Source organism: Pelmatolapia mariae, linkage group LG8 (assembly GCF_036321145.2).
Source record: "Pelmatolapia mariae isolate MD_Pm_ZW linkage group LG8, Pm_UMD_F_2, whole genome shotgun sequence".
In the NCBI taxonomy this organism is placed as follows: Eukaryota; Metazoa; Chordata; class Actinopteri; order Cichliformes; family Cichlidae; genus Pelmatolapia; species Pelmatolapia mariae.
This window is the reverse complement of record NC_086234.1, coordinates 5301146-5313824: the sequence shown is the minus strand read 5'-3', so window position 1 is coordinate 5313824 and position 12679 is coordinate 5301146. Positions and strand designations below refer to the sequence as shown.

Genomic DNA, 12679 nt, shown 5'->3' with positions numbered 1-12679 from the left:
TGGCCATAGCTCTCCATTTGTGGTTGGTCACTAGTGTGCTTGCTTTACTGAACTTTTTGGATTAAAGTAACTTGTTGTGGTATAGGGCCACTTGTATGTGACTGTTTGTGTGGTGGAGACAACAGATCACTTAGTTGGGATTATTTGCTGCTACTTTTGGTTTTGTGTTGTAGCAGGTCAGGTAATCATTTTGGGTTTGTGACTGTTGTACTCCTTTGTGTTGGTCACATGTTACTTTGTGTGTGTTCAGTGTGGCAACTTCAGATCCTCATGACGGGGCATCCATGCTTAAAGATGCTAACTAATGAAATGTCAGTATTTAGTTGTGTTAGGAGACCTGGTATTAAAGTACTCAAGTGTATGCTTTTTGAGGGCTTATTTTTGAGGGATCAAGGCTTCAGAGGGGCTTTTAATTTGTTTAGGGGTCCTAGAGGAACCCTTTTGAGGGAGGAGGTGTTACGTCCCTCTGCATCCCCTAATCTCCTCAATGTTTTCAGCTGGTGCTAATTGGCCACACCTAGTCAGGTGTGGATAAAAAGCATACCTGAGGCAAGCTCCCAGGGAGCTCACTTGTCTTTGCCTGGGTGGTACCAGCCATTTCAGCCAACCTCCTATCCATTATAAGATAAAACCTCTTCCTACCTACACTCTGCTATTCGTCTCCTTTTTTTATGTTGCGGCCTCGAGCCGGGTCGTAACACCTGCCAAGAACATGGGGAAGTGAAGCCAAAATAGGCTTATCTGCACAAGAATAGAAAAATATTTGCAAGTCATCTTAATGGGGAAATATCCTTTCATAGGCCTGGAGGGAATTTGGATGAAAACACTTGTTGTTGTTGTTTTTAAATTAATCTGTTTATTTTATACTTGTTTTTCAGCGTTTGAACCTCTTTCTGTTCAGCCAGGTTTTTTGGTATCTTATTGCACTCATTTGGTCTCTCCAGCTTTGTTTTCTTTCCATCTTCCAGTAAAAGTTTGCAGGTAAAAATCACCTTGTAAGTGATCATCCATGGATAGAAGAGGCAGCAGCACTAGGAGATATTAACATTTAAGTAGACTCCTGCCATAACAGTCCCAGGGATTTGTGTCTCCTCTGCACTGTGGAGCTCATAAGGAACAAAATCCAGTTTTTGCTTTACATAAAAACACGTTCTCCAAGTTACCCTTCAGTATACATCAGGTTTCAACATTAAATGAAGCTGACCTCCAATGATGAAGTCTTAATAAAGAGGAAAAATGACCGGTGTAAAAAACTGGACCGGATCAGGACTCAAACATTTCCATCAATTTTTCTTCAAAAGCAATTTTAATAAGTGTAGTTTAAAAAAGTACATCAGTGAACAAAATCCTCTAAAAATAATATTTCTGGAGTTTCAGGAAAAGACACCATGATTCATGGTGGAAACCACAGGTGATGATAACTGACAGGAGGAGTGACGAATGTCAGTGACAAAGTCTCACCTTAACAGGAGCTTCTGTTAGAGCGAGGGCTTCTTTAAGGAGTTTAACACACGTGATTCACAGCAAAGCTTTAACACATGGAGCAGCGAGAAAAACAGTCCTTGACATTCAGAGCACACCAACACTGAAGCCCTCCATCATTTTAAAGCAAATAAAGAGACAACAGAATCAGAAAACACTTCATTTTAGAGGACGACCTCTAACTCTGAGTCACTTTATTTCATGACCGTTCTGCTGCCATGTGGAGTAATTTCTATCTTTATTTACATTGTTTACTGGCAGGAAACCCCACATTTTTTCCTCTAATACTGCCAATAAATTACATATATGAACTATACTCTCGAAATGTAGTTACTCATGGTAGCTAAAGGTCATGATTATAATATTCTCTCCACTTCAAACGTTTCCTCCCAGATAAATAAACGAGGATGGACGATTTGAGCTCCTCTGACCGACCAAACATCGCAGTAACACTTCTGCCGTCTGCAGTTTTCTGATGATGAACAGTTCATTTCTCATGATATAAACAGGTAAACAACATCACTTCTTCTTTGTCTAGAAACGAAAGTATTTGTGCGATGAAAGCACGAGCAGGTCATTGGCTGTCCTGAGAGAACAGCTCCTCCTTCAGACGATAGTAGCGCCCTTTTTTGGCCATCAGCTCACTGTGCGTCCCCTCCTCTACGACCTCGCCGTTCTCCAAGAAGATGATGTGATCAGCCTGCTCCACAGTCTTCAGCTGATGAGCCACGACCAGCACCGTCCGGCCACGAGCAAAAATCTCCTTCAGCACCTGAACACAGAAATATGAGGCCACTTCACAAACACAATTCTTTTGTGGACCTCTTCCCCTCTTCGGCTGCAGGTAGTGGTTGTGTTTATTATCAGTTTATCAGCTAAATAGTTTCTGGATTAACTGGTTAGTCTTAAAAAAATCTACTTTACAATAATAATAAACTCATAAAACCCTAAAAATTACAAAAAGCGTTAGTTTTCCCTTCGCCCTCCTCTCATTCAGGTGTGCAGAGATATCTTTGGGCTATTGTTTTCCATGTCAAGACTGGGGATGTTGCTGCTTTAAGCTTCTGTGTTATTTCTATTCTAATTTATAGTTACAATTTTAGCCCCTTCATCTGATTGGCTGCCACTCATAAACAGATGGGTGGGGCTTCTGCACTCACAGCCAGAGCTCTGTTCATTCAAGTTCCAGCAACAGGCTCATAAAATTAGAAACCTGCCTTATTTTAAATGTGGCTCGCTCATCTTCTCCTGCAGGTCAGGAGAGATGCTTTGAGCACAGCTCTGAGTTTATGTTTAGATCACTTCCTGTAACTCCTATTTTGATCACGTGCACTATGAGCTCTGTCATTTCTTAACAGACCTCACACCTACAGACCAAACACCAACTGATACGACTCTGGAGTGAAGGACGCGAGCTGACGAGTTTCCAAACCAGAGACCAGGGTGAGACTGTCCTGAGTCATCTGGGGGGAACATACTCACATCAGGTGTGGGCCACTGTGTGGATTAATGGATTTGCAACCCCATGACTTTGTCCACTTCCAAAACAAAATAACTTTGAAGGATCTCCATTTTGACACATACTAGAGGTACAAGTGCAGGCGCACTTCATCAAAGAGATCTAAAAATCATGATGGAAGCGGTCCAGACTCGCCTGAGAGGAGCAGGAGACCAGCCAAATCTAAATCAGGAGAGGTTTGCTTTTTCTTTTTGTGTTATTGGCCCACTGCCCAAACTTTCTCATCGCCACCACCACCAGACAGATGTGTAAGAGCAGCTGCTTGACTCACACCCACACACAGAGAAAACCCATTCACGCTTCTTACATGCAGGATTTCCTTGTTTGGTCACCATGAGGAAAGCTGAGGGTCGTATGGAAGTTTCTGAGCTTTATTTTTATATACATACTGAATGCTGCGCCTCGACATCCAGTTTACTGGTTGCTTCATCCAGAATGATGACCTGCGGGTCTCGAACCAGAGCTCTGATCACGGCGATGCACTGCTTCTGTCCTCCTGCAAGACGACCCCCACCTTCTCCTACATCTGAGAGGATAAACAACACAGACCAGGGTTACAGTGGAAAACATGCACCTGCTTCAGGTTTTTCCATCACAACTTTACAGTTAATCATTACTGAAACATAGCTCGTGGTTTACCTGGCTACCAGCTTCCAGCTGGATATTTTACAACTGTAAAATCTGACTTTCCTTACTTCACATCTGTCAGAAAACGTTAATATTAACCTTCATAAACCTATCTGCAGCTCATCATGATCTATTTTACACATGTGCCTCTGTACTTGATGATTTTGTTAACTGACTTGAGCATTTTCTCCTTGTTAGATCACCTCTGTAGCTATCATATATTTTTATTTCCTGATGTAATGAAAAGAAAAAACACACACAAGGGGCTTATAAGAGAAATATCTCACTGCAATATGCAGTATGAGTAGATAGAGAAGTAATGTAAAGAAAGGCAATCAAGCAAAAGTAAACAACATGAATCAGAATTTTTCCATGTTGTAGGTATGTACTCGTTAATAACACTCTTCAAATTTCAGTGATTATTTTCACCGCTGTGGGCAAAGTTGAAATGCAGAAGCGTGCTGGTCTTTCAGGGGTGGGATTTCGTTTTCCCAAGGGGTCGCATGATAAACTGGGACTGCTGTGGACCAATAAGCTGAACCAGTTCGTCTCAATGTTAATTTTATCTCTTTAAAAGCTGCTGTTATTACTTTTCTGCTCTACTCCACATTCCTGGAAACTGAGGACATTTGTCTTCAAAATAAAAGTTGTGTATTAATGACACATTTCAAAAGGAGCAACAGACAATTATGTCATATAGAAAAGGCAAGCAACCTCCTCGAGGTTCACAGTGCCAGCTGTTGCCAGGGGCTCACTGACCGCTCTTTAGCCCTGTGTAACTGAAGTTTTAGCAACAACTCGGAACTGGTCAGGTAATGCTCATTTTTCCACTGTAACCAGTGGTTGGCAGGCAGTTGCCAAGTGGTCTCTAGTCCTGTGTGATTGAGGTGAGGCACAATACCACAGATGGCTCTGTACCTGTGTCGTACTCGTTCTCCATTTCAGAGATGAAGTCGTGTGCGTTGACATTATTTGCAGTTTCTTTCACCTTCTCGATGCCGCAATCCTGCAGGCCATATTCAATGTTGTATCTCAGGGAGCCAGAGAACAGCACGGGATTCTGGGAAACCAGGGTTACCTGCACGAAGAAAGGATTAATGTGGTTTCACTATTTAAACAATTAAAGCAAATAAGCTGACGCGTCTCACAAGAACAAAACCTGAGAGTCAAAGTTTTGTTGGGGTACATGTGGAAAGAAGGAGGTTCACTGTCCACGTGCTATTTTAAGATCTAGAACTACTAGTAAATCAAATACACTTACACCCCCGCCCCCAGAACTGGTCCAGCTGCTCCAGTCAAACAAAAATCTTCCAGCCTCAAAACTCTGAAAAGCGTTTGAGCCGAGGACAGGACTAGACACGACAGCTTTCCAAGCAAGAAAAGCCTTTACAGAAACCCTCTGACGGCCTCTTTGTGTCATTCATTTGAGTAACTGAGGTCTGTGACTTGAAGCTGATGTTAGATTAGACCCACTATTTTAAACATTAACTGCATCTATATCTAACATACGATTACATGTTTGCATCAATTAAAGACACATTAAAGACTGAGGTCATATGTACCAGGAGCATCCCTACATTATTTGATTTAGTGCAATGATTTAAACCGGCTGTATATCTATATGGCTGTACCTTTTGATGGAAATATTTGTGTTTGTAAAGGTGGAGCGGCTTTCCATCCAGCAGGATCTCACCCTCCTGGGGCTCATACAGTCTCTTCAGGAGGCTGACACAGGTGGTCTTTCCACTGCCGGAGGGACCCACCAACGCCGTCATCTTCCCTGGCTGCAGCTCCATCGAGACCGACTGGAGAGAAGACGTCAGTGCAGCATTTATAAATCTGTCCAACTCTCACAAATTAATGATTAACACCATTCCAACAGTGACATTGTAGGACGAACACAACCATCACTGTAACACTAGGAAACTGTTACCTTCAGGGCAGGTTTCTCTTGATATTTGAAGGTGACGTTTTGGAAAACAATTCTTCCCTTTAGATTGTCGGGAGCTAAATCTCCCTCCTCCTTACACTTGGGTGTCCTGTCCAGGTAGCTGAACACTTTGGAAATGACTCCAACTGTGGCCACCGTTTCACCATAGCAGTACAAAATCTCCTGCGACATAAATAACCCACTGAGTATCAAAAACAGGCACTACATGTTAATAAATACCCAGAATGATTCGGCTTACCTTTAAATTGACTGACATGGGCTTCTGATACAAGAAGAAGGACACAAGACTGCCGATGCTGAGCTTTCCGGACAAGATGAGGGTGCGGGCCTGTAACAGCATCAGTATCTTTATCCCCAGAGACACCAGCTAAATAAAGAGAGTTTGGAGAGGAGAGTTACTTGCGAAGGAGCTAAAAAACGAACAAAACAGGAACCATTATCATGTCAGCACATATCAAATACTGGGGAAATACTAAAATGCTTTGGGAAACCAGGGTACAGTTTCTTTTTGGTGCTTAAATATTAGCACATATGCAGTTAGAGTTGAAAATAAAACATGTTCCCTTGCTTGTAACATGACTTTCGCCTTACCCGCCGCACTAGGAGAAAGACTGAACTGTAGATTCCTGAACGTCTCTTGACTACGCGCATCTGCTCCAGAGCCTCCTGATATCTCTTGATTTCGTCTTTCTCGGCCTTGAAGCTGCGGACGGTTTGAATCCCGCTGACCGTCTGGGAAGCCAGGTCTGCATTCTGAGCTTGGCAGTCCTGAATCTGCTCTTTCAGCTCCTGCCAGACAACAAATCAGGATCAACAAATAAAGTCTTCATGACTCCCACTTTTAGTATCCTTGATTCTTTCCAGCTGCAAACAAACATTTTTCTTCCTCTCATCAAAAAAAGATAAAGAAAAGTCTGGCTGTTTTTTCTTCCTTTTACACCTACCTTATACAAGGTGCTGTATTTGTTTTGCACTACAGCTAAGAGTGGCATCTCTATGCAGGTGAGCACAGTGAGCTCCCAGGACAGGCGTAACATCACTACCAACATGAGGAAGGTTTTTACTGTGCTGCGAACCACGGCGTTAGCATTCAGCGCTACCGTGCGGCCCATCCTGTCCACGTCAGAGTGCAGGCGGGAGGAAAGACGGCCTGGATGGTGAAACAGAGAAAAGGACAGAGTTCAGTAACAGCTTAAATCTGCACAGCTTCAATGTTTGCTTTAGATTATGAGGCTTTTTAGACACTAGTTTGTCGGGCTAATTGCATTTTATGATGACGCTCCATTTACGGAGGGTTAAATCAGTGTTAATATTTTCATTAGGGGAACCTTTGGCTTTGTTGACCCTGCAAATTCATGCAGTCCCTAAATATCTCAATAGACATGTCGTGCTCCTCTCACCGGGGTTGTTATCATCAAAGAACTGCACTTCCTGCTTCAGGAGGGTGTGAAACAGCAAATGCTTCAGCCTCTTGTTCAGTCTGGCCAAGGTGCACATAAATATACCACCTCTCATGCCAGAGAAGAGCGCGCTGTTAAGATGGAAAGACAAAAAAATCAGAGAGATGCCAAGTAAATAAATGTTCTTCCTACAAATATCTGAGAGACAAAGAAATGATGGGAACAGTTTTGGTTCATCACCTTCCGAGAGAAATGAGAACCAGCTCTCCGAGCGCATAACCGAAGCCCGCTTCAAGTACTTTACCACTCAGCATATCAATGACTTTCCCCTGATACAACGGGATAAACGTATCACCTGTGAGGAAAGATGAATGACAGGGATAAAGGTAAACAGGGACACAGTCAGCAAACTTATTAAAAACATATTTCAAAATCAGTATTAAACCATGGTGAGTATTTAAGGACATGTAGTGTGTGGTGGAAATCACATTTGTTACTGACTATGTTATGAGTGTTGATCATAGACGGACTGTGCATTTTTAAGCCAGCCCCCTCTTTGTAGGGGTTTCTTAGCAGAAGTGACTAATCTTGGATGAGCAGGTGGAGTCAGTGTACAGGTGCCAGGACATGCTGCAGGCACAAAAAGTGCTGTCATGGTGAAATCATCTTGCCCTGCACATGGACCTTATAAAACACACTAATGTTGACATAACTCGTCTCTCGTATTGATTTGCCCTTTTGTGGACATAAACGAATGGTTCAAATCTGTGCTGGTCTTTGGAACAAATATTCCAACGTGGCTAATTCTGCCATCCCAGCAGACAGACTCAGCAGCAGGAATTGATGGTTTTACTCTATCAGCGAGCAATGATAGGAGAAAATCTGCTCTCACAGTCTAATTTTTACTTATATACTGTGTTATAGAGAGGATTTGTAGACTCAAAGGTCCCTTCTCTTCCAGCTGATTAGAAAAAAACCTTAAACAGAGTAAAAGAGAAGTTTTGTTTACTTCTCTGAATGAAGTAACATGCAGGACCTTTCAGGTCTAACAGGATTTGGATTCCAGGAAGAAGAAGACAAATACATACATTCAAGGCCTCCTAACCTATAAACAAACCTCCGCAGCTGCTGTTTCCACTCTGATGCACACAGAACAGCAAGTCCGGTCTCTTAGAAATTTTTTACGAGGTTTTTAACCAAAATCGGTCACTTATAACTACAGTTGACAATTTATATTATCTTAGTTAGTCATTCAAAGCAGTGAATTACGTCTTACAATTTGAATCCATGCCTTTTTTCCTAATGTTGCTTTTATTCTTGAATTTTGTTTACAAATCCTTGTGATTGTTGACTCTCTGTTTCAAGTAATTTCCTGTTTTATCTGCTGTGGTCACTTTGCACTCCCATCTTTGTCACTTTTCCCTACTTTGCAATATTCCACGCTGCCCTCATTAGCATTACCAATAAACAGTATAAAAGATGAATGTAGACACAATCATTTCACTCACTGGTTAGTGAAGTCCTGCTGTGAGATTTTCACAATCACCATTTTGGTGTTTTGAAACGTGACATTTTAATCACCTTTGTGATTAAAAGCTACTTTCAGCTGTTGTCATATTCACAAGGATGATGATTTTTACGCAACAAAAATTCCTCTATAAGAAAAAAATGGGGTGCTTGCTAACAAGCTTGTCCTCCACCTTCTGATCCTAACACGGCTACTTCTGCCTGCATGTTTCTGATCCATGTGTCTTACACTGTAATAAACACATGTGCTCTATCTAACACACTATAAAATGGGAATGTTTTATACTTACAGATGACTCCTAAGATGAGGAAACCGAACGCTGCGATCAGGTAGATAGTGTCTGGTTTGAAATATTTTAGTGTCCTCATAAGCAGCCCACTGGTATCCAGTTTGACGCTGTCCTTTTTTGTTTTTCCATTCCCACTGAGGCCCTTTTCCCAAATTAAACAGGCCAGAGATGAGGCCATCGGGCCCAAGAGGAGCATGCTGAGGTTGGGAGATGGGCCCGAGTAAGGCTCAGATGGAGATGCTTTAAGGAAGCGTCCACTTTCAAACACGGGAGGAAAAAGGCAAAGGAGCGCCACGAACCTGCGGAGGACAGGCTGGGTCTTTCCATCAGTCAGCACAGAGGTGAAAACATGGAGGAAAACCCATTTTACAGCTCCAAAGGCCCACACGCCTTCCAGTCCACCACAGCTGGAGCAGTCGAGCAGCAGCAGCCCGGTCCACAGCGATGAACCCAGAACTGCATCGAAAACAAGGACGAAAAATCCTGAGGCTGCCACGTCCGTCATTTTATCCTCGGTGGGCGGTGAAAACGCAGGAGGCTCAATCGGATCCTACAACAGCAAGTATTACAGTCACTCAGAAAAGATGTCTTAAAATCTAGATTTACTTTATCAGGAAAACAATTATATTTCCCAAACGTGTGTCTTTTTGTAAAATATTTAACTATTAAATCCCAATCATCTCAATGACAATGGGAACTGCCAGAGGGGGAGAATCGGGCGAACAGGAGTTAAGGTTAAGAGCTAACTATTGCAGGTGTGAGCAGCTCATAGTGGGAAGCTGATTCTTTTGAACTTCACCGTTCTGATTGGTTGATTTGAGTATCTTCTTTTTCTCTCTCTACTTCAACCAAAAACCGTTCATACAGGAAGCAAATGGCCATTACCTTCAAGGTGTGCACAGGAAACCACTGACTGGCATATGACCTGGTAGTAAATACTAGATGGAGCCCGGACTGTCCACTAGTGGCCAACCATCATCTGCAAAACAATGCATGATGAGTTAATTGGTCCCTGTGTAAACGGTCCTTAACATTTTTCCTTCCACAAGAAGATGAAAATAGAAACTTAAACACTAAATAGACATTTGCTTTATTAATTTCTATCTGCTTTAGTTTAGTTTCTGTCAGGAGTCGTGGTGTGGAGCGAGGGAAAAGAGGACTCAAATGCAGGACTCGTTGAGGAGTGACAAACTGAAAGCCGTGTTTATTGTAAAAAGTGGACAAACCGAACATGAGATGAAGGGCTGGCTGACTGAATGACTGGCACAGGAATGACGGCAAGACAACATCACATCAATGACACGACAATGGACTGCTGGAACTGAGGAACTTAAATACACAGGCTGAATGATGAGTGATTAGAGACAGGTGAGTGAACAGCTGAACATAATGGACTAATGATAAATGGGAAGAGGACTGAACATAATGCACACAGACCAAGGCTAACACAATAAAGCAGGAAGTGGAACAGGCAGAAGATAAACAGTGAACATGAACTGAAAATACTGGGTCAACGACCCAGAAACCCTGACAGTTTCATTTAGTTTCTAGTGTTTGCTTGATTTGTTTCATCTTCTTATTTACATTTTTTTAATTAACTATTGTAGCATGAAGTGTATTTGTCAGCACTGAAGCTGTTACAGTTAACTAAAACAAACTAAAAAATTGCAACTAGTAGTGAAAAAAAAAAACCATTTTAGTTAGTGGAATAAAAATAATAACTAGAATTTGGAAAACGAGAACTTTATGCATTTAAAAATGTAAATGTGATCACATTTCCAACAAGCAGCAGGAAGTTTTGGTGCAATTAGCTCATGTGCCTGAGATGTTTACATGATATTTAGTGTTTCTAGCTCCTCTACAGTCTTTAGTAGTCAGAACCTGCCAGTTATCAACTGCCTCCTCTGCTACTTCGATACAAGTGGATGATGAGAACATATCTAATCTGTTAATCTTCATCACAAACATTTAAATAAAAAAGGAACCATTCTCCGCAAATGAAGTTTCCGTATCAGTGGTCATGTATCGATCCGGAAAGCCTGACACACACTGTTAAAGGAAACCACCTCTGGGAACCACATATGAACTTTACAGAAGCTGGAAACTAGATCTCATAGGTGTACGTTTAAATTCACATCTCTCCATGTAATTCTGTTTTAAGATATTCTATTTCATTGGTACATAATTTGTGCAAGTTTAATGTGTGTATGTATGACTGTGTGTGTGTGCCTGAATTACTTTTGGTCAATTTAGGACCTTTTGCTACTGTGGCCCAACATTCATTTAAGTGGTTTTGTAAGAACATAATTAATAAATGTCGATAGAAAATGTCAGAAAAAATAAAAAGTAAAACTGAACTGAAACTAAACCTTTCCTATTCCAAAATGGAAGGATCAAATCTGGCAACAAAGTGAAACTAGCGTAAACTGAAACTAAAAATTTAAAATGAATAAAAAGGTAAAGTAATATGAAATTTTATACTGTAATAACACTAGTCAGGAGCCTAATTTTTCACGACTTCAGAGGAGAGATTACAGTACAAACACAGCGCTTTGTGAAGCATTTGGCTCACGATCACGAGGTCATCCTCAAGCCTCAAACATCTGGACCAAAACCTCACCTGAAACCGTGTAATAACAAACTGGACCAAACTATAAAAGGCTAAAAATAACCACATTTCCTCTCTATTTATTATACTTTGTGTCGTTTTTTGGTTTCAGTTTTTGTTTATTTACACCCACTCTCGCAGTCTTAGGGTCACTCTCAGCAAATATATCCTTAATCACTGAATAAAATATGCAAAAAAGTAAAAAATAGGTTCTGCATTTTTAATTTAATCTACTCTAAGTACCACAGAGACACATTTTCTGACTCCGGGGATAAAACGGTGCTGTTTTTCAAACTGTCTACATCACACTTATGGAAAATATGAGCAAAACGTTAACACTAATACCTGTTATAGTTATATTAACAAAGCCTTGCAGCTATTTAATGCAACTCTGGAGCATAAATCATATCTCCAGCTGCTGGTTCTCATTGTAGCTTACTTAATTGAGGTGGTACGTTCAGTAATAGGGCGTTTAGGTTACCTGCTCTCCTCCCTGCCGTTTCACATTTACCTGTGTATACACCTGTGACGCATTCAAATGTATTTAAAATTGAGTTAATCGGGATTAATTTAGATTACCTACCGTATATCTTTCTCCTCCACAGAGCACAGCTAGCTTAAGTGTCTACAGCACCCGCTTCACTTTTACTTTCACTTTCATTTAGCTGACGCCTGCGCGGCTCAGAGGACGTTAAAAAAAAGAGCGACATTACACAAAATATCAAACTCTGTCCTCATGTCTGTTCAACTATCGTTTTTGTACTACGAATCAAAGTTTGTGCGACAGCTGTGTAAAGTTTTACACTAAGAAAACGGCTCATTTCACATATTGGCCACAAGATGGCGGCAGTTTGCGTCGTTGCTTATGTTGCTGGAAACGACTTCCTCCCTTTCACAATAAAGGCACGGGAGTTTGTTTAATTGTCTGTGTAGGAAAGATTTACACCCTTCTTCTGACACTAACACCAATTTTGGCAAAAACTCTTTTAAAAAAATGTTTTTACATGAAAGTTAGGTTTTATATATTTCATATGACAGTTGATGTTTACTGGTGAAAATTCCCATTTTTGCATTTTTCTAAAAACAGTATAATACATAAAAGTATAATAATAATATTACACATGATTCTTGCAGCATAACAGGGGACACTTGGATGTCATTTTCTTCCCATATTGCCTGCCCTTTAGCACACACACACACATATATATATATAGACCAGTGCAATTTTATCACCATCAGCAGAGACCATTGGATACTGAAAGTCTATGCACCTGC

At 41.2% G+C, this 12679-nt stretch overlaps 1 protein-coding gene across 2 annotated transcripts; it reads right to left on the bottom strand.

The window, feature by feature from the left end:
- Positions 1 to 1319: 1319 nt before the first annotated feature.
- Positions 1320 to 12170, bottom strand: tap2t (transporter associated with antigen processing, subunit type t, teleost specific). 2 transcript variants are annotated; one of them, XM_063481913.1, is made up of 13 exons: positions 11988 to 12170; positions 9682 to 9775; positions 8797 to 9346; positions 7220 to 7334; positions 6980 to 7110; positions 6524 to 6729; positions 6171 to 6368; positions 5818 to 5946; positions 5562 to 5741; positions 5260 to 5433; positions 4547 to 4706; positions 3391 to 3527; positions 1320 to 2254 (listed from the first exon to the last, which is right to left on the bottom strand). In XM_063481913.1, exons 3-13 carry the CDS (start codon positions 9299 to 9301, stop codon positions 2057 to 2059), a joined length of 2133 nt encoding a protein of 710 aa, XP_063337983.1. In that variant the 5' UTR covers positions 9302 to 9346; positions 9682 to 9775; positions 11988 to 12170; the 3' UTR covers positions 1320 to 2056. The 2 variants fall into 2 exon arrangements, with proteins under 2 accessions (XP_063337983.1, XP_063337984.1); XM_063481914.1 differs by lacking the exon at positions 9682 to 9775.
- Positions 12171 to 12679: the final 509 nt, after the last annotated feature.